The 27,368-nt window shown below is 44.3% G+C and overlaps 1 protein-coding gene across 1 annotated transcript in view; it reads right to left on the reverse strand.

The window, feature by feature from the left end:
- Nucleotides 1-1,778: 1,778 nt before the first annotated feature.
- Nucleotides 1,779-27,368, reverse strand: part of TMEM161B (transmembrane protein 161B) — a 190,933-nt gene continuing 165,343 nt past the window's right edge. The window contains exon 12 of the mRNA XM_069224915.1: nucleotides 1,779-3,281. Within this exon, the coding sequence (XP_069081016.1) occupies nucleotides 3,004-3,281 (278 nt within the window). The 3' untranslated portion in view covers nucleotides 1,779-3,003. The remainder of the gene's footprint in view (nucleotides 3,282-27,368) is intronic.

Here is a 27,368-nt window from a genome sequence, read left to right on the forward strand (position 1 = left end):
GGTTTCTTTTCAATTATGTGAATAAGTTAATAAAGTGGCCATTATAGGCTTTCAGAGATCAGTCTAGCATTGTGCTGCTTACAAAAACAAAGGTTACCATGAGACTCCCAGCTTGACGACGTGGATGATTCAAGCATGTTAATCACAGAAAGATCCAATATTGGAGAATTAAAAGGTCTCAGCTAAGCAAGGCCTAAACAAAAGTTGGACTCCAACTCCATGGTCCAAGTAGCCATAATTTGTCTCTCAGGTAAAATCAGGTTTGGCTGTCCAATACAGAAGGTGTTCTTTTGCTTTACAACAGTACACCTAGGAAAGTCAGTAGAGCAGACTGTATTGAACTCCATGACAAGGGATGCCTAACAGAAGGAAAATGCTCAACAGCTGCGTCATTTCTGAAGAGGTCTTCTCAATTGCACAGCAATATATTTGGGCAGCTCCCCCATTACTGCTATATGATCTTTGGAGGACTGCAGCTGTGCCTGGGCGGGATCCTCATACAGTCTCAGTTTATTAGACAAGGGATCTCTGAAAGATGGTTCTACAACAAAGCAAGAACAGCACAGCCAACAGCAGAAGTTCTGCAGACTTCAGTTCATCCTGGGGAAACAGAACACATACAGTTCTAGGCATGTAGGCAGCACTAGCATGTCTATGAAGGTTATTCCTCTTTTTTGGAATCCAACTTGGGGTGGAGCCTGCTACCAAAATAAGGGGATGGGTTGGTTTGATGTTTGGCTACAAACCAATACCTTCACAAGGTTGTTCAAGTTCATTCTCCTGCCATGCAGCTTTTTTCAATGGTTGGGAGTAGACTGGACTTCAAGTCCAAACATAAACCGAGGACAAGCAAAATGACAGCCTGTGTTCTTCTATTCCATAGAATGCTGCTTTCAATGGAGTTTAACAAAGATTTTAAGTTGACTGTCTTGGTATATTTGTGGATTATTCCTCAACAGAGATGTCAGAACAGCCAAGTGTTGCATCGATGGGATGGCCATGTTACTGAGCGCCATTCAGCACACAATCGACACAGCAAGGAACTGCCTTGTACTAAAGTGAACATTCACTGAGAATCAGCACTATTCCCATGTACTGGAGGCTAAGGGGATTGGAAAGTTCCATTTAAAAGGAGCATGTTTAATTTTACAAAAGATTAGAGTTGGTACACATGGCATCTTTGACACATTCAAGCTGTGCCCCCCAAAACGTAGTCATTGAACCCAAACTGTGCCCCTGCATCACTGAAGGACAAATGTCATGGAATCCTTTGGGATTCCTTTCTGAGTTGATAATCCCCAACATGCTTATCATTTAACACGATTTCTAAGCTGGATCCCAAAAGTCTATCAAACATATACAAATTTCTAAACAACACAAAGAATACTTTCAGAATGTCAATGCCACTTAACACAATTGTTGAAACAACAGTTCAAAACATCATGTCAGACCAGAAAAAATACTTTTAAAAATCATTAAAAGAAGGGTATATTTCATGTGTGTCTACCATTTGTTGAACTAGAAGGTACCTCATAAACATCACACACCTAACAATTCTTCGGTGGAAACTTTGCCTGTGAATGTTTTTGGGCAGACAAGAATTACTTTCCCCATCAGAACATGAATAACTGGAAGAGTGATAAGCTTCAGAATTTCTGCTAATAGTTTCTCAAGTTTTTCAACCATTTGTTTAAGTTACTAAGTAGGTTGCAATTATGGTCATGGGCTATATTCTCATATTGCTACTAACGTTACAGAATTCCAGGCACTTATAACTGTTGATAAATATGGTATTTCACTTTTAATTGGCATTCATTCAATACAAAGCATACATTACATTTATCTTCTGCTTTGACTGACTGGAGTAATTTAATATTTTCTTAAAACCAAGATATTCTAGTGTAATGGGCAAATTAAATTAATTTAGGTACTGACTCACTAAAGATTTTGTTTTTAAATATTAACAAAATAGCCTATACATTCACATATTGATTAACAAAACATTTTCTTTTGATTTCAAAGGGCTCCTTAAAGAACTGGATCTTCAACCAACACCATCTAAATTTATATAACATACCTTACAGGTTAAGAAATATTTAGTGTTGCTATCTCACTTGCTGTTGGTGGATGATGTATTAAATATATATTATGGACCCAAATGCATAGGCAATCCGCAGGCCCATCAATTAATGTCAAATTTGACCATGGTGAATAGTTAACTCATTACGCATTTTTAGTAAATTCAGTGACTTTCACAAGGACTACCTGGAAAGATTAAGTATAAAAACCTAAACATATTTTTCAGAGTCTAGAATAGCACCAATACTGCATTTTAAGTGTACAAAAGTGTACAAATGGCCACAAATATCTGAGTGTATGTATCTTTAAACAGCAATAATCAATCCTCTTTGAACAAGCATTTCTGCCACCACCAGCAGCAGATACTGAGTCACATATATTTCCCTACGCTAAAATTCATACATTTTACAGATTCATTTACTGTAATATACAGTAACAATATCATCAGTCCTGTTGGTAGTTGGTTCACTAAGAAAAGTGATCAATGTATGTCCAACAGAAGCAATTATTTTTCTCCTCGTATGACTAAAATGTAAGAACAAGTGATAATTCCAGGAGTATTTCTGATTGAACTCTTGCTGACATTCCCAACACCATGTCCTTTACAGTTATTGTCCAAGTCACACGAAAAGTTTCATTGGCAGCTGAGTGTAGCTGGAAAGCCGAGCAAGCACAAATGTGGTCCTTCTAGTAATTAAATAAAAGTCTCCAATCTAAGACTGGATCAGGCGATCATTATCAAACAGGTGACGATTAGAGCAATATTCACCCTGAGAACACAGAGGAAGCATTTAAACTGAATATTTCCTTTTGATATGTTTCATAGGTTTTCTCCCAATTTGTTTTTCTTCGTCCTCCACTTTGACAAACAAAATCGAACCTGGAGACAATCCACAGTTAAGGATCTGCATTATTAGCTTGCGTTCATGCCACAGTCAGATACTGGTGGTAGAAAAGACCAAACAAACTTGTGGAAAATAGACAAGCAGCAATCCACCAAGTCAAAAAAGATAGAAGTCCACGGAAAAGGAGTGGGGTAAAAATGTTTTTTAGGCCACTGAGTGCCACAGTGATTTCTGCAACAGTAACTTTCATCTTTTCACTAGCTCCAGGAAGATCTGAATACACAGAATTGGAATGTGGTGTGGACTCCTCAGGTATATTGGATTCTGATTCTTGGAGGATGCCCCAGGAGTGATTACCTAAGAAATATAGAGATAAAAGGTTTGATTTTTTTTTAAGACATCTTTTGTTATGCGCAGTTGCTAATCAGCAATACAAAAAAAGAAACAAAGAAATTGCAGCCATCCCCAAACATTTAACAGGGAGCAACAGGTTATCACGGTTCAAACCCCACAATAATACATATGTGTTGTGGCACAACAATCATCTCTCAAGGCACTGCAACACGGGAGGTGGACGGAACGTGCACCTCATTCTTTGATGAAGTGTCCTGCAACCCCCATGTCCCACAAACTTAGTCTTCAGCACCCCCTTCAAACCTGCATGTCGTCCTCCACCTTCTCATCATGTCCACATTTCCTGAGGCATACTACCTCTGCAACCGCCTACTCATTTATACTCCTCACCCATGCATCCACACTGGGCCCAGCCTGCCCCAATCAGGTAATTGCAACTTGCCTCTTCCCTAGTAACAGCAGATGCAGGAACATAAATTCCTTTTTTTAATCTTTACTCCATTGAATATCTCCTCAAAGACCAACAACCGGGTCCATCTCTATTGGAGCCCCAAACAGCACAACAGATGTCCAAAATGAGTTCACCAAAGGACAGTACCATGCAAGGTGTAGGAAAGATGCAACCAGAGCCTGGCACCAATGGCTACCACTAGGCCTCCTGGGATCTAGCCTGTTAAGCAGCACTGGTGTGGTATATGTGTGATGCAAGAAATTAAAATGGACCACTTAAAATACTACATTACAGGAAACAGTTTGGGCCATGGCACAGGAAGTGCACAACTGTGCATCCTACAGTGGCAGCCTCAGTTACACCTACCAAGCAGCCCTGGGTGGAAATAGGATTCGGGGTCCATCAGCCATCATGGCTCGATACAAGAGCAAAACCAAGTGGCACCCCCCTCTCCCAGCTCCAACAACCCTCTAAACAGAAGTGACGTGGACAGAGCAGCTGGGAACGTGGGCAATATCTCCCAAATGCTCCTGGCGTGCATTAAACATTGACCATTCCCCAATCCAAAGGCCTCCCGCGCCGCCTCAAAAGTGATAACATTCTCATTTGGATACAGGTCCCCAAGAGTCATGCATCTGCCACTCACCAGGCAGTAAAATTTACTGATTCAGCAAGTGTACAAAAAGTGGGTAGGTCCCAAAAATTTAACTCCTGTGCAAAAAGGGCTCTATTCAGAACCACCTTGACTGCTTGCTGCCATAGGGAAGCCGTGTGCCTAACTAGGTATGATACCACAAAAGTATCCCACCCTCCCGATAACAACAATGGTGGGAGAGTAAGAGCACATGCCTCAGCCGCCATTAGCGATTTGTCTTAGTTGGCACCATCCGACAACCAATGGGTGGTGTGCTGTGGCTGGAAGGTCAAGTAATACAGCTCCATATTAGGTACCGCCAACCCACGCCCCGGCATGTCAAAAACAGAAAATCATGTGCTACCCTGCTGCCGGCCCAAGTCAGTGTAGTAAGAGTGTAAGCTCCAAAATGCCACTCAGGAAAGGGTATCAAATATATGCTGCATAGTGTACAAGCACCGCAGCAAAAACACCATCTTCGCTACAGCCACTCAGTCCATTAGGGACAAAGGGAGGGTAATCCAAATTTGAATCAACGCACTGAGAGCCTCATTGATTCTATCAATATTAGAACACCTTCATTTTTGGGATGTGTGTGCCACCATGATCCCTGGGTAAAGGAACTGTTCAGTTTCCAACTGAAGGGGCAGGGTGGGCATGGAAGCAGCTTCCCTGTCAGCCAACACACCCAGCAAGAACAAAAGTGATTTGCCATTATTAGTTTTAAGACCCATGAGCTCCCCAAATGCATCATAATACTGTAGGAGAAGAAGGGACTCTAGAGGGGCCGTAAGATAAAAGAGTATCATCTGCATAAAGAGACACAAAATAATTATCACCCACTCGGATCGCACACTTCGGCATCATCAGCCAAATTTGAATTGCCAGATGCTCCTGCTCTATGGCAAAAAGGAGAGGTGATGGGGCAGCCCTGGCACTACCTCTACCAACTACCCAACCCCCATTTCCTTCAACACTCTTGGAAGATAATGCCAGACCACAGTATCAAATGCCTTAGCAATATCGATTGATACCACCACCAACTCCTCTTCTCTACTCTCCACTTCATGCATTACATGCTTCAGCCTTCTCAGGTTCATGGTAGTTTTATAAGCCCTGGGGAATAACCGCACTGATCATCATGGACCAACTGAGAAATCACCGGATGCAGCCTAAGGGCTAGGACCTTATAAAGAACTTTTGTGTCCATATTTATCATCGTAAGCCGACAATCGGTGGATGGATCTGAGGCAGCGCCACCAGGGTTTAAAACCCTCACGCATGGACAGGGGCAGCATGCCATTGTAATGGGCCTCCTGAAACACTTCAAGAAGCCATTGTGTGATGACTGGAGTAAAAGCCTGATACAACTCAGTGGGGAAGCCATTCTAACCTCCTCCAGGGTGAGATCTGGATCAAGTTCTTGGTCTGTTACAACCACCGATCTTGGAAGCAGCAGAGTTAAAAAAAAAACAAAAAATCAGTAAAACACTCTGGGTCCGGCGGCTGAAGGCAAGAATACATGCGCTCCAAATAGTCTCCAAGGGTCTTCACAATATCACTCTGCGTGTATGCATCCCGCCCCCGGGGATGTAAAATAGAAGCTCAAGATGCCTTTTCACAGAGCACCTATATCAAGAGCCACCCAGAGCTGTCCCCCTCGCTATGCATTAACTGACAATAAGATTACCTGACGCTGGATACCCTTCCTCATCCCGTCGGTCATCTCAGTCATCCGGAGGGAACTGCTGAATCTCTGCAAAAACTCCCTTCTTCCGGAGAAGTTCCGTCTGCAATGCCCGTTGCACACCACACGAAAGGCCCATGCACTGTCCCCGCAAGATAGCCTTTATCACCTCCCATTCCATCTCCTGGCTCAGAGCAGAAGCCCAATAAACCACAAAGTAGTCAGTGAGGGCACCTGCCAGTGGATCTCTGCCTACAAGACCCTATAACACCTCTGGGGGAAACCTCCAAGTGAACAGAAACCTGAAGCCACTCCGCACTGAAGCAATCATGTGACTGGGGCATGGTCAGAGAGTTAACAGGACAGATGAGTCACTATCAGCACTTTGGGGACCAAGTGAGTTTCAGTAGGATATGATCAAGCCTGTCAGATGCGACTCCCTACAAATGTTGCAAAACAGAATTGCATCACAACCTCCCGCAGCATGAATGTCATGTTTAGCTTACTGTTTAGCTGGGGCTATGGATGTGAACGATGATCATGCGTACCACTCATAATGCAATTAAAGCCCACTACTCACATCAGTCTGGAATCAACACCAGAGAAACATCCTGTAGTGTTAAATAAAAGACTCTTCATCCGTATTGGGCCCAGAGGAGTTAAGAAGGGCCACTTTAACCCTATCTAACCTACCCCGCAGCAACAGATACCGATCCTGCACATCCGCCTTCATGTAGGTCAATTCAAACGGCACTCCAGGGGCAAATCAGATTAGCACAGCCCACGAAAATGATGAGTAACTGGCATAGTAAACCTACCTCCCTCTAATTCTTTGTCAGATTTAAAGCCTCTGTGTTCGTAAGTTGGGTCTCCTGTAAGCAAGCTATGTCAACACTATGCTTCTTAAACAGCAATAACACCCTCTACCGCTTTTTAAGGGATCCCAATCCCCACCTGTTACAAGAGAGAAGCTTACACTTTCTTAGGTTAATTATCTTGTTTGAACACAAAGTGTCTAGACCGTGTACCACCTCCATGCCAAGATGGCACTGAACCCCGAAAACCACACAAACAACCCATGTAATACCCACCCTGGATAAGTAGCATCAAACAAAAACCATGTACATATCCAAAGTAATTGATAGTGCCAGAACTTGCACCATTGCTTCCCCGCTTCACACAAACAAAAAGCACCCACCCTCACAACCTCGGAGGGAAGACCTCACCCACCGTTCAAATGAAATAATGAAGAAATGACACTGAGCCAACTAAATGTAACCAAATTAGAACTTCTTCAGGCTCCGTAATGCCTCAACAAACCCCACAGTTGCACCGTACTCCACTCCTTCCACTCCTCAGGAGCAAGGATACTCCAGTAAGTAGTCATACAGCACCTACCAAGGAGCAACAGAACAACTTACTCAACTGCTCAACCCACACAATCTCTCCAAATCACATGCCCAGTCCCCCACAACTGTCAGCCCACAGCATGTCAACCACCACACTTGCAGCCTCCCCAGCCATATCCACAGCACTGCGACCACCACTACAAGCAGGTCTTCCAGTCCAAATTACCCCCATAAGGGTATCCCACCCAAAGGTCCCAGTGTCAGAATCAATGTCACCAGTATGTAATGGAGTATCAGAGTCCTTGTTGCCCCCCCCCCCCCCGGAGGATGCATCCCCTCACACCTCCAACTCCCACTGCAGCACTGTTGCCTTAGAGTCCATGGTGCCATCATCCTGCATCACCAGGCAGCCTGAGGCGCCCTGCGCAGGCAGCGATGCACTCCCAGCACGGGCCACCAGTGCACACGCTGCCCAACACTGGTATGGAGTGGTTCAGCTTCACTCAGTGGATGCCCCTGGTATGGACCAGACATGTAACGCCACGATCAGACATCCTCTAGGTGGTCAATGACACAGTCATTGTGCCACGACGACAAAGTTTAGCTTGATAAAGAAGCATATACCTAAACAATTAGCGCTGAGCCGCTTTTTGACTTCCAGGAATGTTTGATAACTCTCCTGCACTTTCTGTGTGTAGTCTGGGTTAATTACAATGTTCCTGTTCTCCAAAAATTGGGAACAGGAGCCTCCCTGGCAGCTTGCAGGATCAAATCTCTGTCCTTATAATTCAAACGGTGAGCAGTAGGTGCCCTTGGAGAAGCACCAGTGAGAGGGACTGGAACCAAGGCCCTGTGGGCTTGTTCAATAACAAAGGCAGTAGATAGCCCCGTAAGCCGCAGTTCGTTCCTCACCGACTGTTTCAGGAAATGCTCTACGGACTGCCCCTCCGTCTGCCCAGTGAAATCCGGCAGGTATAAATTATTCCTGCTTCAATGTCCCTCAGCTTCTTCAACTTTAAGGTTCCCAGTGAGCGTGTGCCACCTGCTGCTTTATTTATCGCACCTCTGTCTGAAAGGATGGAATGTTAGATTTCGCACTGTCCAAACTATCCAACTTTTCGCAAATCCACCTGGAGCAGATTCACTTCAAAGGACACTCCTGCAATTTGTCCTTATAGAGCCATCCTTGACCCCCTAAATGGCTTCCACGAGGACAGCACGCAATGGTTCCTGCTGGCACCACGGAGAGTACTCTGGTATAGCATGAGGACCCAATCTGGTGGGTCTCAATGTTCTTGAGTGGGGTAGTGCACTGTGTGATGGTGTTACCCTGCTAGTGCCCCTGGGACCTATCCTTTCCCATGGTAAACGTAAGACAATGTAGAATGCCAGCTCCAGCTTCACCCCAAAGTGAACAAGTGCCCCCACAGCAAGCTTCAGATCAGCTAGCAAGCACCGCGGGCAGGAAGCAGGGGTTTGCACCACCTGGACCCCTCAATACAGAGAAAGAACAGTCTTCCCAGGGCCACTACACGTGGGGAGACACCAGGATGCCACAAAGAAATGTGGAACTGTGACCGGGGAGAAGAATCACCCACGAATGGTCCCGGGGAGGTAACAAAACAGTGCACTCCAAGCCAGTGTTATTGACCTCCAAGTTAAGCAGTCTAGAAAAATGAGGCCACTTCTTGTAGCCAACAGCTTCAGTCCTCCACCACAAGTGAGCCGACAACAACAAGGGCCCTAATGAAAAGGAATACATGTCCCACTGAAGCAGAGTATCACTCTTTACAGACTCAGGGCTCCCCATTCCTCCAATGCCCTCACAAAACAATCTCACCCCAACAAAGGGCTTCTTGGAGTCCAGACAGTGGAAATCCAGCCCTCACCCCAGATGCACGGCACCTCCAGAGGCCATGCAGTCGAGGACCCCCAGCAGCGAGCACAGAACCTCCAGCCACTGCCTCACCACTTGGCCTTCGCTGAGCAGTCCCCAGTCTGTACTGGGTGAAAGACCTGCCACATTCTGCTGAACGCAGGAGATCATGGGCATGGCCAGCCCTGGTGTCAGTGCAGTTTAGGGCTTGCCGCCCGGGCCAATCATTACGTCCGTGAGCCTGGATGGGGTCTTTAGCCATTACCCAGCGCCTGTATATGCCCCCAAAGAGCTGGCTCAAAAAGATATAACAGACTAAGCAGTCTGCTTCACCCCACCACCACCAGTGTCACAGGAGCTACTGCACTGACATTTTCACCTCATCATGCAAGGCTCCCTCAGGAGCTGCAGGCAATACTGCGGACACATGGAGGGGCCTCAATGGCATGTCCGGTGCCGGGGTAAAGTATCCTGGCTACACAGCACCGTAAATGCCCAGCGCAACCGCCTGTCCCCCGAAGCAGTCCGCTGGGTACCACCCACCTTGGCTAAAAGCTCCTTCCGGTGCCCGATGCACCGCCACAAGACAGAGCAGTAGACAGTGTTCACAGGACCCCTTGTCCTGCATCGCAGCAAGTCTTGGGCTGTCGGGCAGGGTACTCAAACCTCTTCCCGCACTTGCATGTGTCCCAGCGGGCTGGATCAATCACCCCTAGCAAGGTAGTATGGCCGCTCCGTCCAGCACTGGTCATAGGCCCACCCAGACCTGCGACAACCGGCTAAGCTCCCCCTGGAGTCAGGATTAATGCTGCAGTGGTAAATGCAGTGGACGGGGCACCTGTAGACTGCAGTCACCTCAGGAGTGCGTGTCGACCTCCGTGGGGTGCTAAATCTCCATGAAGTTGCCCAGTCTTCCCTCAAAAGCAGGCAGAGGCATGTACCGTTCGGTGGCTGAAGGATGACCACATATCAGCTGGATACAGCTGTGGGGGGGATAGAGCTCCCTAGGGTTGTGTCCTATCGGCCATCTTGGTTGGCCATGCCCTAAAAGGTTTTAATTTAACACACAAGACAATTAAAGGACTATGGCATTTCTGCTTTTCTGTGGCTACTAACATTCTATTATGTATTATTTACAAGCATCTCAAAAGTAGGCGTTGACAAGCATTTGTTTACAAAAAGTTTTTAAAAACCTGTAATACTACCTAGGTACTTCCCCCTACACCACTTAAGGGAACGTTAAGAAGAGCACTGAGGCAGGCCTCTTACCTAAAAAGAGTAAAAAGTTATGAAAGCCATAGAAGCATTAGGGTGCTTAATACATCTTGCGTACAGAATATGAACATGCTGTCCTTCAAGTTTTTGCTCTGGACTCTGTAAACAGGTGTTTTTGAACAAAAGGATAACAAAGTATGAGATCTGCTACATATCCCAGTTAGTGAAAATGAAATTTCCCCCAACCCCAAAAAAATGTCTAACATTTTCACTAATGTATATGTACAAGGGAGAGGGGGTGAGAGAAAAAAAGGTTTCAACTAGACAGTCTTAAAGACTATGTGCAGTCTGTGATTTTTGCAGCTATACTTGAAGACATCCCAGTTAGTAAGAGCTGGGTGGAGCAGAATTATAATTGAACAGAAGGTGAAAGGAACTTGGGGAAGCAACCCATAGGGCTAAAAATGTTTTCGTATAAGGGTAAAAGACAACATCCTATAGTCAGTTCAATCTATTTGCAGATGTCCTTTCATCTGTCCACCATGGGTGGTTATACTTTAACAGGTCAGAGATCAAAATGAAAATAGAATTGAAATGAGAAGCAAAAGGGGGACTGTGGGAAGTGGGTCAAGGGTTGCATTTGGAGACAAAACATGTTGTCCAAGCTCACAAGTAATATTGTAAATACATTATTTGGTTAACTCTCTTTTGGTTCATTGTTATAATATCTTGAGGAGTGCTGGAACAAGATGCCTGGAAACCACCAAACCAAACGGTAAATGCACTTAAGCACAGAACTTTTTGAACAGCTTCTTGTTTTGACCCTAGCCTGTTGAATTCACACCACAGTTTATTATGTAGCCTTTCTCATCAAGACATTCTGGGATGGACACTTTCTTAAATTCCTTCAAAACTCTGAGTTATATCTAACTAGAGCCAATGTTATTCTTTAGCAATGCCAGGCATTTATTGCACAAGGACTCCAAAGTTTACCTTCTAGTAATTTTAGTGAAATTTGAAATTATGATTTTTCTTTTATCTTGGACTAACACTTAATATCTTGCCTGAAGTGTTGGTACCTGGCAGCCTGTCAACTCTTTGCTTTTCTCTGTGGTTTTGCTAGTGTATTTTCATGATTTCACTACTACAGAAAAGGCACCCACCAAAGGGTACTTTTATGAACTATGAGTGAAACAACCTTATACTCAATTTGACTGTTACTAGATTTGAAACATTTTCTTCTCTCTCATGCATTAGTAAAAGAGATGTGCTTTTTGCTGAAGTAATTCCGAACCAATAAAATCAGGGAAAAGGTGGATACCAACAATACACATTCTTTCAAGAAATGGCTCAGGATATGACTGAAAGCACTCCATGTCACCTGTAGAGGAATGCTTTGCGTTAACTTTGAAACCAAAATAACCATGCTGAACAGGACCAGCTTTAAAGGACTAGAAAGGTTTTTTTGGAATACTTCTTAACATATACATAGTAAAAGTAATATCCCTACACCACTTCTGAGCCCCTCTAAGATAGAAAAATAGTGTCTTAGACATTTTATGTACAACTGAGAGGACCCATGAATACATCAGTGGTGATGTTGTTCCAATGATGATAACGCTAAACCTTTCCATCTCCACCTTCCACCCTCCACCCTCTTCCAGACCTGGGGAAACCTACTAACATGGAATAATGGCGAACAACAGGGCTTATAGCAGCCTTTGGGCACTTCTTAGCCACTGTTGAAACCTTGGATATGGCTTTGTCTTTTACCTGAAGCATATGATCTTGGACTGGGAGGCGACACCGAGGAAAAGGAGGCAACTTTCTGATGCTTAAATTGAAAGTGGCATAAAGCCTTGAAAACTGAAAGGCATTTAACTATGGTCTATTCCAGTGGTTCCCAACCTGTGGTCCGCGAATCCTCCTCAGGGGGTCCGCTACTAACTCAGCTAAGCCTGCTATTCAGGTTGATTTCACTATTTGTTTAGGAGGCTTAATCGTGGCATAACCATATACTCAGATTTATTATTAAAGTGCACAGTCAGTAAAAAACCATTAAACATAATTACACTAAGACTAATATTACGAATGTACCCGATTGCCAGCGGGCTGGATACTTTGTTTTGTATATTATTTTTGTGTATGATTTTTAGTCTTGATTTTATGGTTGTGTGCATTTGCTCTTGCCACAAATAACTGAACAAATTTAACAACCCTTATGATGAGGCATATGTGTTAAGGATTGAGACCCTGTGTGAATGTTTGACTACAGGCTCTTATTCCAGCTTGAATAAAAGGGCCCCTCAGCAATTTCCTTCTTTCAGGGAGTAACTCTGGGCAGACACACAGGAAATGAATCATCTTGTTTCCCTTCCCACAAAGCCTGTACATTACTTTCAGATGTTCTGGACCAGGGAGGAATCTGGTTCAGAGTTGGGTGAGACCCAAAACTAAGGGACATGAACGGTAACTTCAGATGGAATGGATATCCGGGGTCAAAAAAAGGCTGGGTTTAATGGAGTTTAAAGGAATTAATGACATGCCAGGTGTACACCTTCTGTGCCAGGCGAGCTTTATCCTCCTGTAAAGAGAGTGCCTGGCAGTTCGATTGATGTGTTTGTTAAATTCTTTGGATGAGATTTGCAAGTTCTGTGGGCTGCGGCAGCAACAGGGCTTCTCAGCGGCCCAATTACTGCTCACTCTCCCCAATTATCAACTCGGTGTCCGCTTTGCCCTGGGTGGCTCCTGTGGCTCACTCACCAAAACCAGAAACCGTAAATGCTTTTACCCTGAAGCATAACCATATACTACTACTGAGCCCAGTCTGCCAGCACAGACGTACAACAGTCAAACCAGTGCGACTGAGTTAGCTTCCAACTCCCATGGCATTAGTAACTTCAATGAGGCCAATGAGTCTTGCTTAAAACCTACAGCTCTGTCTTCTTACCCAAGTAGGAAGACCAAGCCTTACCCTTCATGTGTATTTCCAGATATTTCCCGAGTGACATTGAAGAGGCTGTGTTTGCATTACATGTACTTGTTCAGAAACTTTGAAGCAGCCTCCTTGGATTGTAATTTGCTCCAGACCTCATAAGTGGGATGGATGGCTTGGTGCTCAATACAAAGTGCTTAGTTCAGCAGAGCAGCCAAAAAAGCCTAAGTGTGTAGATGTCCTCTTTTTTGGAGGACCTGGAGTCTCAAATGAAGATAAACGTAAGCACTTCTGTCTAGGAGTGGGCATAACTTGCATAAGTACAGCCAACTTAAACGAGATGATGCAGAATTATCCCAGGAGCGTAACACAGCATTCAGCACTACTTTCTTAGCACAAAATGTACCCTCATGTCCAAAATGGACTTGAGGATGCATGTTGCAGTAAGAAAATAGCACTAAATGCAATAGAATCTGAACAGCAGCAGCTGCTCAAGCTTCATAAGTTTGTTGGTCCTGTGCTCCTGCAGTAGAGGTTTTCTGGCAAATTACTCATGATTACACAAACAGGCATAGTCATGAAATGTTTGGTAATTTTGCAACAAAAGATGAACTCGAAATTACCAAAACTAGTCCGGCACAATTAAAATTTCACCCAGAACTACTTCTGTACCATTTAGATGGGTGCAAATGGTCAGGGTCAAACATTCAGATACAGAGTCAGTTTCTAGATCCTTTATGGATAGGCCCTTGCAAAGAGGATCCTGGTGTATGGTTGGGCCAAGTACCTGTCTGATGGTGGAGTGCCTGGGGCACGTTCAGAGGGGGCTGTGGGACTGGCATCTTTAATGACAGAATAAACAGAAAACAAGCGCTGGTGAATTGACAGTGGTTCAATAGCCCAATTGCGGAAGAACCTCTGGTGTTGGGAACCATCGAGACCCGGGGGCAAGTTGATCCTTGAGATAGTTGGACCAGTCTGCCTGGATTTCAAGTCTCTGCCATGACAGAATCCACATTTCCAGACAGGGGATCAGCAGGGTACACCAACATGAAACAATCGATCCAAGATATCCCACATATACTAATTGTTTTCCAATGAGATTTGAACCTAAGACTGCATCAAATGCCATTACAAACTTATCTCCTTCCAGAATCAGTTGGATGAGCAAAGAGGGTTCAAAGCTGCTCTGGTGTTGGAGCAATATATCAATAAACCTTCAACAGACGGTCAGGAGAGAGAGAACGACTCAACCAGTGCTACAGTGTATATACCTGTACTTCTTATGCCTCCTGTGTCTTCCTTTTGAGATGTCTCAATTACTGATTCATCAGTCATCACCCACTCAGTATAAACTACACCAAGAGGCAGATGGAGCTAAGAGCAAGTACACAGGAAAAGGAATATTGAGGAGATTGTGCCCCCATCACAACAGAGCTGCAACAAAGTGTGTTTCCAGGAGCAGATATTTCCTTCATAGTACAATGTGCCAGGACTGTGTGGTGGGCTATGCAGTAATGCCACAAGAAGGAGAGACTGGGCCAATCCCACAATGATCTCTGCACTCCGCTGGATGAGATCAACAAAATAGTGCAAAAGAGTATTTTAAATGGATGGGGGTTTGGTCCCTGGATAGTTTTCAGCTCCCAGTGCTTGGTGACCAGAGTCTTCACCTTGAAAACTGGAACAGACCGAAAAAGACTGTAGACAGAAATGTAAGCTATCTGGAAGGGATGCCTCACTGCTTCATTGACCGGAAATAGCAGCAGCACAAGAATGAAGATGAGAATAGATAGATAGCCAAAAGGTATTTCTAAAGGTAATGAATATCTAAAAGAGAAAGGAAGCAGATAAATCTGTGAGGTCAGAATAAATGTCAGTGTGATAATCTGTGTGTGATTGAGCACACATCTACGTAGGAACATATGGAACATATAGATAAGGTAATTGTAAAGTCCAAGTAGTGGAGAATGACCCAACAGGACAGAGGCGTAACTAAGGGAGTAATGAAGCCAATTAAGCGGGGAATCAACAAAGAGGTAATTTAAAAAATTTAGGAAGAGAAGGCACTTACTTGAGGGTAAAGGCAGAATGTATCTGCTCTGAGAAGACGGTTCATGGGAAAATCCTCAAAACATTTTACACTGAACTGCAAATAAAAGAATAAGTGAGGATCCAACTAAGAACTGGGAAGCCTCAAAGGGGAGAGGGCACAAATACAAGAACTCACAAAAGGCACTGGAGAGAGGCAGCTGCAGATTACAAAAGCCTGCAAGGAGGAACTCGATAGGAATGGGAACTGCAAATTCACATCCACCAAATGTCTACGGACTGCTCCTGTAGGTTAACCATGAACTGAAAGACACTCAATTCAGATCAGTTTTGAAAACCCTGTAGCCAATCTCTTGACTCTTCTTCCTAAAGATTTATTTGTAATGTCTCTACAACACGGTTGTCACAATTGGGTCAGGGAAATAATTAGAGGGTTTAAGCAGGGCATTGCTGTTAATCAACTACATCTGCGATATCTCTTTAAAATGTGTTCCTATTCGAGATTTTATGTAAAAAGTAGGGCAAGGGAGTATATTTAAAAAAAAACATAAAAGAAAGGTGTAATTATTTTCACTTTGTACTGAAAATGCCCTTTCATTTACTATCAGAATGTCAATTACGAATGAAGCAGAGAATTTGTTGTATATTTTAACATATCAGAGAGTTTTCTTCTTTTTCTCCCCCAGAATCCATTCAATATCCAAATGAGATGACATTAGCTTTTTGTATGCTTTTCAATGAGAGCAAATATTTTCTAGGTTATAGATTTGCTGGCTTTGGCGCCATTTACGTTCAGTAGTTGGAAGATTACTTTTCTTGTTGAACTCCTTGAAGTACAAAAAAGCTGATCTCTTGGCTTTCAGCTTTTTTTCTAACAGGCAAAATGGCATTTATGGTTTCATATGCAGTCTCATTATACTGAGAGTTGAGACCCACAGACTTCTTGATAACTATAAGAGGGATAATAGGAATACCAAACAAAAGGTTATTGAGGTTTAAGTTCTTAATGTCTCAAACTGAATATGTTTGTACCCGGATGGCCAGTGATTGAGAACTTGGAGAAAGGAAAGGAGAATATAATTATTTAGTGGTCAGATTAAGAAACTCATATTTGACCATTATCCCCAATGTTGTCCAGTTTTGGCAATGATATTTCAAGTATTGTAACCTTTATGTGAGAAGGTTCCAAACAATGTTGGACAAGATATTTATTTAGGAAGAAAGCGGAGAACAGGAAATCAGTAGGACCATTCGAATGACCCCAATGTAGACTGAAAGTTTCAGAAATGTATTGATGAGGATATGATCAGTTTGGTAGGTTTATGTTCCATGTGATTTCTACAAAGGTAAAGTTCTCTCCAGATGGCTAATATATCATATTAGTTCTTGTGCTATGGTGCAATAAATAGAGTTCAGTTTCAGAGCCAGGCACCAAAAAAAACAGGAGAAAGATTCTGATTTCTACATCATTTGGGGTTCAAATAGTATGGCTATCTTGCCCTCATTCTTTCCATCCTGCATTTAGGACATAATTGAGTAACCACGGGCCAGAAAAAGCTCCATAATGCCTCAGAGAACCCAAGTGCAGCAACTAGACTTGTGCCTGGTGTCTGACAATAAGTGCATATGCTGTTAGTGATTAAATGGGAGGATATCAATGCTCCCTGGCTAGCAATCAGGCCTTCCATGGATTACTTCTTGTGGATACATTTGTGCACTACTCTCCGAAGGAAGCCATCCAAAAGGCATGTGTACATTCACCTGGCTCAGGTCTGAGTTGGATGAAGAGTGTTTTACAATGGTAGCATCAGCTCCAGAAAGAAAAAAAAAAAAAACTACCAATGACCCCCATTATGAAGCGTGATTGCATGTCACAGAGGTGGTTTTGGAAAACAAAAACATTGGTCATACTGCTGAACTGCAAACCTCCAAATAGTGGAAAGGCACACTACAAAGTGTACGGGTATAATGGTGTTCTACCATTACATATCCAACTAAACTACAACTGGTCTTATCCCTAGACAGGAAAATGGAATGTAAATTCATACCCATTATTACAGATCGAATATGTCGGACATAGTGAGAACATTAGCTCGAAATCTGTTCTATCATGAGATGAATGCCCGAGAAAATTGCGTTTCAGCAGGCAGGGATTTTAATCCTTGAATAATAATTACGCTGTGCTATTTTATGTGAAGTGCTACAGAAGCGTGTGGACATACTGAAACTGAAAATTTTCCACAAAACACACTATGTGTAACAATTCAGCACTGATTAGTGCCATGTTTTAACAACCCATCTAACTTTCAGAAGATTTTGCACTTTTTATATTTTGTTTGTGGACAAATTCCAAATTGTGGATGCCTGAACTGAAAAGGGCCTCCCACCTATCTATTCCAATTTTACTGATAGATCTGTCAGCGGTCTCTTGATTATAATGCGTGCTTATGGAGACACTGCTTTCCCTCCTCACCCTCAGCAGAATGAGGTTCCCGGTGAACAGTGGGTTCCTGTGAATACAATGCTCAGCCTGGTTGGGCTCTACAATGGATGGGACCTCAAACTGTGTCTCGGAGCCAAAATGGAGCCGGGACACCACAAGTAGAGGTGACGTCTGTCTAAAGATGCTCAGCAGAGGCTACAGAGAAATCGACTTACAGCCCCCATACGGTAACAGTGGCTCCAAGCACAGACTCCTCACACTTCAGTATGGCTTCTTGCACCTTCCTGTGGCTCAACAGGACTACCAACCCCACTCACACAAATGAGTGGCAATCATTTTAAAGTGAGGACCCAGGGCGAGCTTTCCCCCTGGACCACAGCACCTAGCAAGTCACCTCTCCACTCACCCCCCCCCCTAGGCATGCAGAGTCAAAGCACCACCACTGGCCAGCATACCAGTTCGGAACCTCATCCACATCATACCACATAAACTTCCCATGCCAGTAGTGTCCTGACTCAGTGCTTGCACTACAGCATAAATCCTGACTGGGCACAGCTGAGGACGGAGTAGTATCCCAGCGCTGTAGCTAGCTGGTATCACAAGGTCTGACTGCCACTACCCAGGTGGAGACTCTTGTGTTGCTCCTAGGCACAACTGTTTCTCTATAACTCAAAAATATCCTCCCTACTTCTATATCCTCCCCCAGGGCAGATTCCAAACATAGCTACTACATGGTGAGGGGCAAACCCCCCTAAATCCATGCAGTGGAATGGTTGGGCCGCAGCAAGCCCTGTAGCCCAAGGATATATGGAGTGCTTCCTGCCTGAAATTTTATCTGAAATCGTCTCCATTAAGACAGACTCTAAAACATGCCTAAAGGAGGCTCGTAAAGATATTACCCAACTGGAAAACACTGGAGGTAAATCTAAAACACTCAGCAGACACAAGAACGTAAGACCAAGAGATGCTATGGCGTGTGGTGCACTAGAAGAACAACGGGCTGATCTGCAAACAAAGCAAGAAAACATCGAAAATCGAAGCAGCTGCAACAACATACTCGTCCCAAGCATTCCTAGAGGACTGGAAGGAGATGATATAATGAGCTTTACCAAGGACCTCCTTCAGGAAATCAGAGGCGATCCAGAAGTGCCCCATGAAAACTCTACTCCGCCTACAGAACACTCTCTAGCCTAAATCAACCAAAGAGCTCTTTGGACTTTACTGCAAAAATATACTTCTTTGAAAAGAAGGAAGCTTTCACGTGGGTCACTGTAGTAAAGTAGCCTCTTTCTAGCATGGTCATCCCCACTTTTGGCCTGTTTGTGACTGTGTGTCAGTGTGTTTTTACTGTGTCACTGAGATCCTGCTAGCCAGGACCCCAGTGCTCATAGGTTGTGGCCTAATATGTATGCCTCTGTAGTGCCTAACTGTGTCACTGGGGCTCTGCTAACCAGAACCTCAGGGCTTATACTCTCTCTCTCTGCGTTTAAATTGGTCACTGTAGGCCAGTGACTTCATTTACCAATTTCAATTGGCATACTGGACCCCCTTATACGTCCCTAGTATATGGTACCTAGGTACCCAGGGCATTGGGGTTCCAGGGGATCCATATGGGCTGCAGCATTTCTTTTACCACCCATAAGGAGCTCAGACAAACCCTTACACAGGACTGCCATTGCAGGCTGCGTGAAATAGTGCACACACTATTCAACAGCCATTTTCATTGCACTTAAGTAACTTATAAGTCACCTTTATGTCTAGCCTTCACTTGCTGAAGGTTGGGTGCAAAGTTACTAAGTGTGAGGGCACCCTTGCACTAGCAAAGGTGCCCCCACATGGTTCAGGGCCATTTCCCCATACTTTGTGAGTGCGGGGGACGCCATTACACGCGTGCACTACATATAGCTCAATACCTATATGTAGCTTCACAATGGTAACTCTGAATATGGCCATGTAACATGTCTAAGATCATGGAATTGTCCCCCCCCCCCCCCCCCCCCCCCCATTCCAAATCTGGTATTGGGGAGCCAATTCCATGCATCCTGGAGGCTCCACCATGGACCCCCAGTACTGCCAAACCAGCTCTCTGAGGCTTGCACTGCAGCTACAGCTGCTGCCACCTCACAGACAGGGTTCTGCCCTCCTGGGGTCTGGGCAGCCCAGTCCCAGGAAGTCAGAACAAAGCATTTCCTCTGAGAGCAGGGTGTTACACCCTCTCCCTTTGGAAATAGTTGTTACAGGCTGGGGAGGGGTAGACTTCCCCAGCCTCTGGAAATGCTCTGATGGGCACAGATGGTGGCCTCCTTGCATAAACCAGCCTACACCGGTTCAGGGACCCCTTTTCCCCTGCTCTGGCGCGAAACTGGACAAAGGAAAGGGGAGTGACCACACCACTGCCCATCACCACCGCAGGGATGGTGCCCAGAGCTCTTCAAGTGCGTCCCAGACTTCAGCCATCTTGCTTTGCAAGGTGTGGGGGCACTCTGGAGGGCTCTGAGTGGCCAGTGCCAGCAAGTGACGTCAGAGACCCCTCCTGATAGGTCCATACCTGATAAGGTAGCCAATCCCCCTCTCAGGGGTATTTAGGGACTCTCCTGTGGGTTCTCTGCAGATTCTGCTTGAAAGTTTCCTTTAGGAATCCTCTGCAACAACTTGAGACTCTTCTGACTTTGGATCAACTGCAGCCTGCTCCAAGAAATGCTGTAACTGCAAAAAAGTGTCTACAAGAGACAGTTTTCTTCAGCAACCTCAGCTCCCAGTCAGCAACTGCAACAGTTTCCATAGTGTGCATGCTCTGCGGACTCCCTGTCTTCATCCTGCACCAGAAGGACCGAAGAAATCTGTGGAGTGACGGAGTCACTCCCGTGCTCCAAGCAGGCACCTTTCAAGACGACTACCGGTACCCGGGGACTCCTCACAGCGACGACCATGTTCCTAAGGACACAGAGGGTGGACATCATCGACATAGACTGTCCTGAGGTCCTGCTGCCGTAATTTGGAGGAGGTAAGACCTTGCCTTCCCTGAGAGTGATGGTACCCCCGTGTATTGCGTCGTCTTCGCCTCCTGAGGCCTCTATGCACTCTTTGCAAAATTCCTTCGTGCACAGCCTGGCCCAGGTCCCCAGCACTCCATCCTGGAATGCTCCACTCACTGAGTTGTCTCCGGCTGCGTGGAACCTTCTTTTGTTGTGTGCATCAACTGCGTTTTGCACCTCCTTTGAACCCGGGTCCTGTGGCTCCTGGGGGTGCTGGCATCCTGAGGGCTCTCTAAAGTGCTGAGAGCTCCCTCTTCCTCCTCACACAGAGTTGAGGCCCCCAGGTTCCTCCTGGGTCCATCCAGCGCAAAACACACTTTTGTCGTAGCCAAGGCCTGTTGGCGACTTCCAACATGAAATCTCATCTGCAACGATCGCCACGCCGTGGGACATCTTTTGCATCACGCAGGAACCCGCTGGCATCTTCTTAGGGTGCATTTTTGCAGTCTTCGACTATCCGGGGACTCTTCATTTGCACCCTCTTCTCGGTTAGCAGGGGCTCCTGTCCTTCCTGGAACTTCCTTCAACTTCTGGACTTGGTCCCCTTCCTTTGCAGGTCCAATAATACAGCAGTTGTTCTTAGCAAACTCAGTTGGCTGCTGCAAAATCCTAAAAACGAAGTGTAGTGTGTCCTAAGGAAACTTTCAGTACTTTACTCCTCCTTTTCTGGGCTCTGGGGTGGGCTAATTTACTTACCTTTACTGTATTCTTACTCTCCCAGCGTTTCTGTACACACTACACTTGTCTAGGGGGGAATCTGTGATTCACATTCCACTTTTTTAGCATATGGTTTGTGTTGCCCCTAGACCTATTTTCTCCCATTTAATTTTATAGGATTTCCTACTGTTTGCATTGTTCTATGACTATTTACTTGTCTAATTTTGGTATATATTGTGTATAATACTTACCTCCAGAAGGATTATTGTCTCTAAGATATTTGTTTGGTACTGTGTCACTCAAATAAATACCTTTATTTTTGGTAACACCGAGTATTGTCTTTACTTGTGTATAAGTACTGTGTAACTATAAGTGGTATTGCATGAGCTGTGCATGTCTCCTAGTTTAGCCTAAGATGCTCTGCTATAACAACCTCTATCAGCCTAAGCTGCTAGAACACTACTACTTTACTAATAAGGGATAACTTCACCTGGCATAATGTGTAACTATCCAAGGTACCCACTACAAACCAGGCCAGCCTCATACAGTCACCAGAGGGAGAGGGGGGGAGTGAGAAGTTAAATTATGAGGTCCCAATATCCAACTCTTACAATACCTATCACTTGTCACCTTTATTAAAAGCAGAGGTTTCAGGTCATTTACGGACTTCCTATAATAGTGCAGTGTCAAATATCAATAGGGTTACCCATGTAGGCTCATGTTCCAGTGGTATGGAAAGCAACACTATGTACACTCGCTCTCAGAAACCAGGGCAATACTAGGCCTGCCCCAGGAAACTGAAACTGAGGGCATTATCCAGAGGTGCATGTCAAACTGACCTCCAGAGCTTCGACCAAAGTATCAAATCATATGTTGCTGGTACAGAACACGTAGGGGAAGGGGCACAAGTTCAATGGATGCCAAAGTTCGCTTAAATCTCTAAAATATGAAAAAAGAAAACCAAACCAGCAAGCCACCTCCCCACCAGAAGAATACTCCCTTACTGTGCAGACTCCTATGACTCCGGATCACACCTACTCCTTGAGGGGGTCTACAGAGGCTAGCAAGGACCAAGAGACTAATATCTGTGATACTAGTCTTGAGTAAACTCTGACCTCCCATCTTTGTTTCAAGCACTGATCCTGACCCTACCCCCCGCCCCCCCAATACTCCTTTTACTTCTTTCCCATAGAGGGGGTCCACTTTTTCAGTGGATAAGATGTGGTTAGACCCTGTTGGCCTTTTGAATTATGACTCTGCGAGGGCTGGATGAGAAATCAAGGGAATACTGGGGGAGCTGCTTTGGTTGTTTAAGGTATTAACAGTTGACTATCTTGCATCTGACTCCCACCCGAATATGATGAGCAACCCTCACACATTCAAACTTCCCTCAATAAATGTATAAGGCCTAAACTTCACCTAACAAACAATCTGGTATGGAGATACCTCCTATAACATGATCCCCATGTCCTCTTTCTCCAAGAAACGCACCTGTTCAAGAAGGAGCACCAGCGCATGTGACACCCCAAAGACCCTCACCCATTTTGGGCTTCCCCAAGTAACAAAACCACATTGTGACTATACTGTGTAAACCAAAAATGGAGATGTGGAAGGCCGCTATTGAACATCAAAAATCCAGAGGGGAAAACAACTGTGGCAATGCTAAATTTATACGCCCTTCTAAGACCTCACAAGACCCTTATATTTGCTCTCTACTAAGGAAGCAACATTTTGAGAGCCAAGGGGATATTTTAGTGGGCTCTTTTGGTTGGGGGTGGGAGGTCAAATTCACATGGGACACAAAGATAGAAACCTAAACTCCTACAAGGGAGGGTGCAATGTCAGCCCTCCAGAAAAGAGAACACTGAACTGGGTCCAAGTTGATGCATGGTGCCACTTCCGCACATGACTTTAAGGACTACTCATTTTACTCCCATGTACATACAACTTACTCACATGTAGATTATGCATGTCACTCATTTGGTCCTTCAAACACTAGACTCTGCCTTACTCTGGCATATGGTTAACAGACCACAAGCATCTAGAGTTACCTGGACAGATGGGCTCCACCTGCCTCGCTGTCCATCCCAATGGCAGTAGAATACGCAAATACTGAGATCCATTGAATATATCCACCAGTCACAATCCAATCAAAGAATATTTTACAACTCCTCCTCTTATGTATCTTTCCACATACTTTAGTACGTGTTTAAAGTCACCATTAGGGACCCTATTATCATTACCAAAATAGACAGGGCCAGGAGGGCACACCACCTTCCTTGCGCGATTAGACAAAAAGAAACCCACCTAAACATAATCAAAGCAAACCAGCCATTAAGGCGGCAACTAAAATGCCATTGAACAAATCATGTAGAACAAGTTCTTTCTGGCTCTGAGGCAGTGCTTTATGACAAAGGGGACAAGGTGGGCATTCTTCTGGCATGCAAAATCAAACTACATGAGACCAAATCCTAGTTTGCTTAAGTTAAGCCACATTCTGGCACCTGGACTACAAAGGAAAGGGCAAAACATGAAACCTTCCGCAGAGTCTATCATGCTATTTACAATCAATGGAGAGCGATTACAGCAGACAGAGACGCCCTCTTATATTTGTGACTTGACCCCTCTCTCCCCACAGCATAGGGAACTGCTTGAATGTCCCACAGAGCCTACTGAGATGAGACAAGCTCTTAAATCTATTCCGCCGGTAAAGTCGCTGAGGTGTGATGGTCTCCTGCTGGATTTTGAGAAAGCGTTCTTCCCCTGCTTACAAGACCAATTGACCACTTTGTTCAACTCCTTTACACAATGTGCTAGGCTCACTCATATCATGTGAGAGACGGGGATTGTGTTGATCCCTTACTCGGGCAAAGACCCGCCTAACTGCGCTTCATACCACCCAACTGCACTCCTAAACACGGATACGAAAATACACAAAAATACTTTTACCTCGACTGGACTGCCTGGCTTGGCCTGAATGACCCGGATCAGGTCAGCCTCATTGTAACAGTAAGGGAGAGGACAACATTTAGGGCCTAACTCACCCTGTTGAAAAAGCTCAGGTGCAACATCTCAGCTCTACTGATATGTCTTGAAGTGGAGAAAGCATTTGACCTCCAACCACTGCCTATAAAGAGTAGTAAAATGCAGGCAATATTGGGTAGATCATTCAGGGACTGGTTACACAAGGTAAATCTGTTTGCAGGTTAGTTACTCCTTACTGTGACTAACTCCTACAAGCCTTTGCAGGCCATGGTGCAAGTATTAGATAACTTTCAACTTGTATTGGGCTCCAGAGTTAAAGAGAAACTCCATATCCTAACTATGACAAGCTTCGCCCTTCCCGAAAACCTCCCCCCTACAGCGACCACTAGTCCATTTTTAACAGGCTACCACCTCCATTACCTACCTCTGCCTTAATATAGCAAATTATGCATCAAAGAGACCTGGCTGAGTATTGAGAACCATCTTGAAGATACTACAGGCCATGAAAAATCTCCTCTCCCACTCGCTAAGGTGAGTCAGATTTGTCTGGGCAAGTTATTTTACATTCTGGCGAGAATGCTCGAGCTGGCAAAGAATAGGTGTACTGTTTGTTCAGAAAGAGAATGAGCAATAAAGATGTCTTTACATTTTGTTTTTATCTTGTCACGTTTGCTATGCATTGAAAGACAAAGGGCAAATGCCAGCTTATGTTTTCTTAGAAACTGCTGCTTATTTTATGCTGGAAATTGATGTTTGCAGTCAGATAAAGAATAGTAAAGCTACAGGATTTATTTTTAAACGAAAGGCTGTAGGATGCCATTTTTTAAAACAAAACATTTAAGGAACTTGTAAATGAACAGTACAAATATTTCAATATATATCAGCAATTAGGAAAGAACAACTGTTTTGTAATTCATGCATGATGGAAACAGATTTTTACAGTATCAGAACAGATCAGAACACTTTACTTGGTGATTTGCAAATGATAAGTATTTGAAGAAATCCCACTTCCAAACATTATTGTTTGTACGCTAGTTGTATTATACCTGGGACAAAAGTTTAGGCTATTACTTCAAACAAAAGAATATTTTGTATTGTAGACATGCTGAACTCACATATTTGAAGGTGCCCTCATATATGATAATGAAGGAAAAGACAGCTCAGTGAAATATTTTTTTCCCCAGGAACACACAATTTGAGAGTAGTTTATGGGTCAAGAGCATCACAGTTAGGTTGAGTAGACTTGCAGACCTGGTAACATTTTGATGATTTTCCGAGGCCTGTACTAAAAGATGCTGTCCTTTATATATTTCATGGTTGGGGTGCATTAATGAATGTTATCAAAATTAATGTCCTTCCCAGAATTCTTTACTTTTTTCAATATGGCTTCCAACTGCCATACCTACCAACAGACATCACCTCCCTCCAGACCATACTGTGCTCCTTCATATTGAGTGCCCAAAAAACTTGCACTTCCATATTCTGTCTAAAGAAAAAGTTGGTCTGGCATGCTTCAATCTCATGAATTCTATTGGTAGACTTACCTACCTAATATCTCAAAGTAGGTGGTTAGGAAAAGTGAGAAGAACTGGTTGTATATGGACTGTGCAGTAGCATGTCGCCCGCAATGGGACCTGGCCTGGCTCTCCAGACAAGCAAGGCTGAGGAGTGCCTATGTAGTGACACTAACAAAGACTGTTTTGGATGTGAGGGACCATGTAGGTATTAAGAAGGGTTTTAGCCACTTTCCCCAGGACAGATAGGCCTACAGTATGAAACTAAGACTTCATACCAGCCCCAGGTCACACATTGTTATTCGAGTGTGAGAATGCATATTGCAGGACTCCAAGGGAACTCTTTCAAAGCGAGACCATAACATCATTTGACAAATGCAAACATGACTTTCACGTATCCTAAAAATCAAGACTGCATTATCATCAATTCAGACACTGGGCCTTATTATCCATCTAATGCATTAGCAACCATAAGACCATTTAAATGCTCTGAAAAACTGGCATGTGCATTGCAAAGGACCAATGGCCTTATGTGTAGAACATTTCGAACAATCCAGAATTTCAAACCCTTCATCAAGCACCCATTATCAATCTCAATGGGAAGGGGCCTGGGATTGGACAAACCAAACAAGCACTGGAAAAGTTTATGTAGGGACATCCCTGAAACACATAGAAGCATTCCCCAAACAGAATCAGCGTAAAAGTAAAGTACCAATGGTACATGGGTTCAGTGAGACTCAGTGGGGTGTATCCTAAAACATCAGCTCTACGTTTACTGCTGTAAACAAGCAACAGACACGTTTGTATATATTTGGTGATACCGTAGTCATACAAACATTTAGGGAAATCCTTGCTTATACTAAGGGGATACTAGGATACCCGGTTACAGCAGAACATGGCATCCTGATTCTGGGAATACGACTCTTGGAGATGGAGGGTATGACAGGCACTGATTGGGTGCTTATCGACCTCATGTCGAGAGCGGATAAGAAGCTCATTGCCCTTCTCTGGAAGAAATGAAAACACCTGGTTAGCTCTTTATGGTTTCATAGGTTGTGGTAAACGTTAGCCATGGAGCAGATAAACCATACGAGATCTCTGTCCAAAAATAAATGTATTGGCAAATGGCAACCTCTCATACTTGTCCTGATTGGAATTTTTCTGTTTTACTCCTGCGAGAACTCTGTTTGACTAATCTGGGGGTCGTGGGCTCTGAGGACATCATCCCACATTGGCTAGTCCTCCCCTGTACTATCC

This window comes from Pleurodeles waltl, chromosome 1_1, assembly GCF_031143425.1.
Source record: "Pleurodeles waltl isolate 20211129_DDA chromosome 1_1, aPleWal1.hap1.20221129, whole genome shotgun sequence".
Classification (NCBI taxonomy): domain Eukaryota; kingdom Metazoa; phylum Chordata; class Amphibia; order Caudata; family Salamandridae; genus Pleurodeles; species Pleurodeles waltl.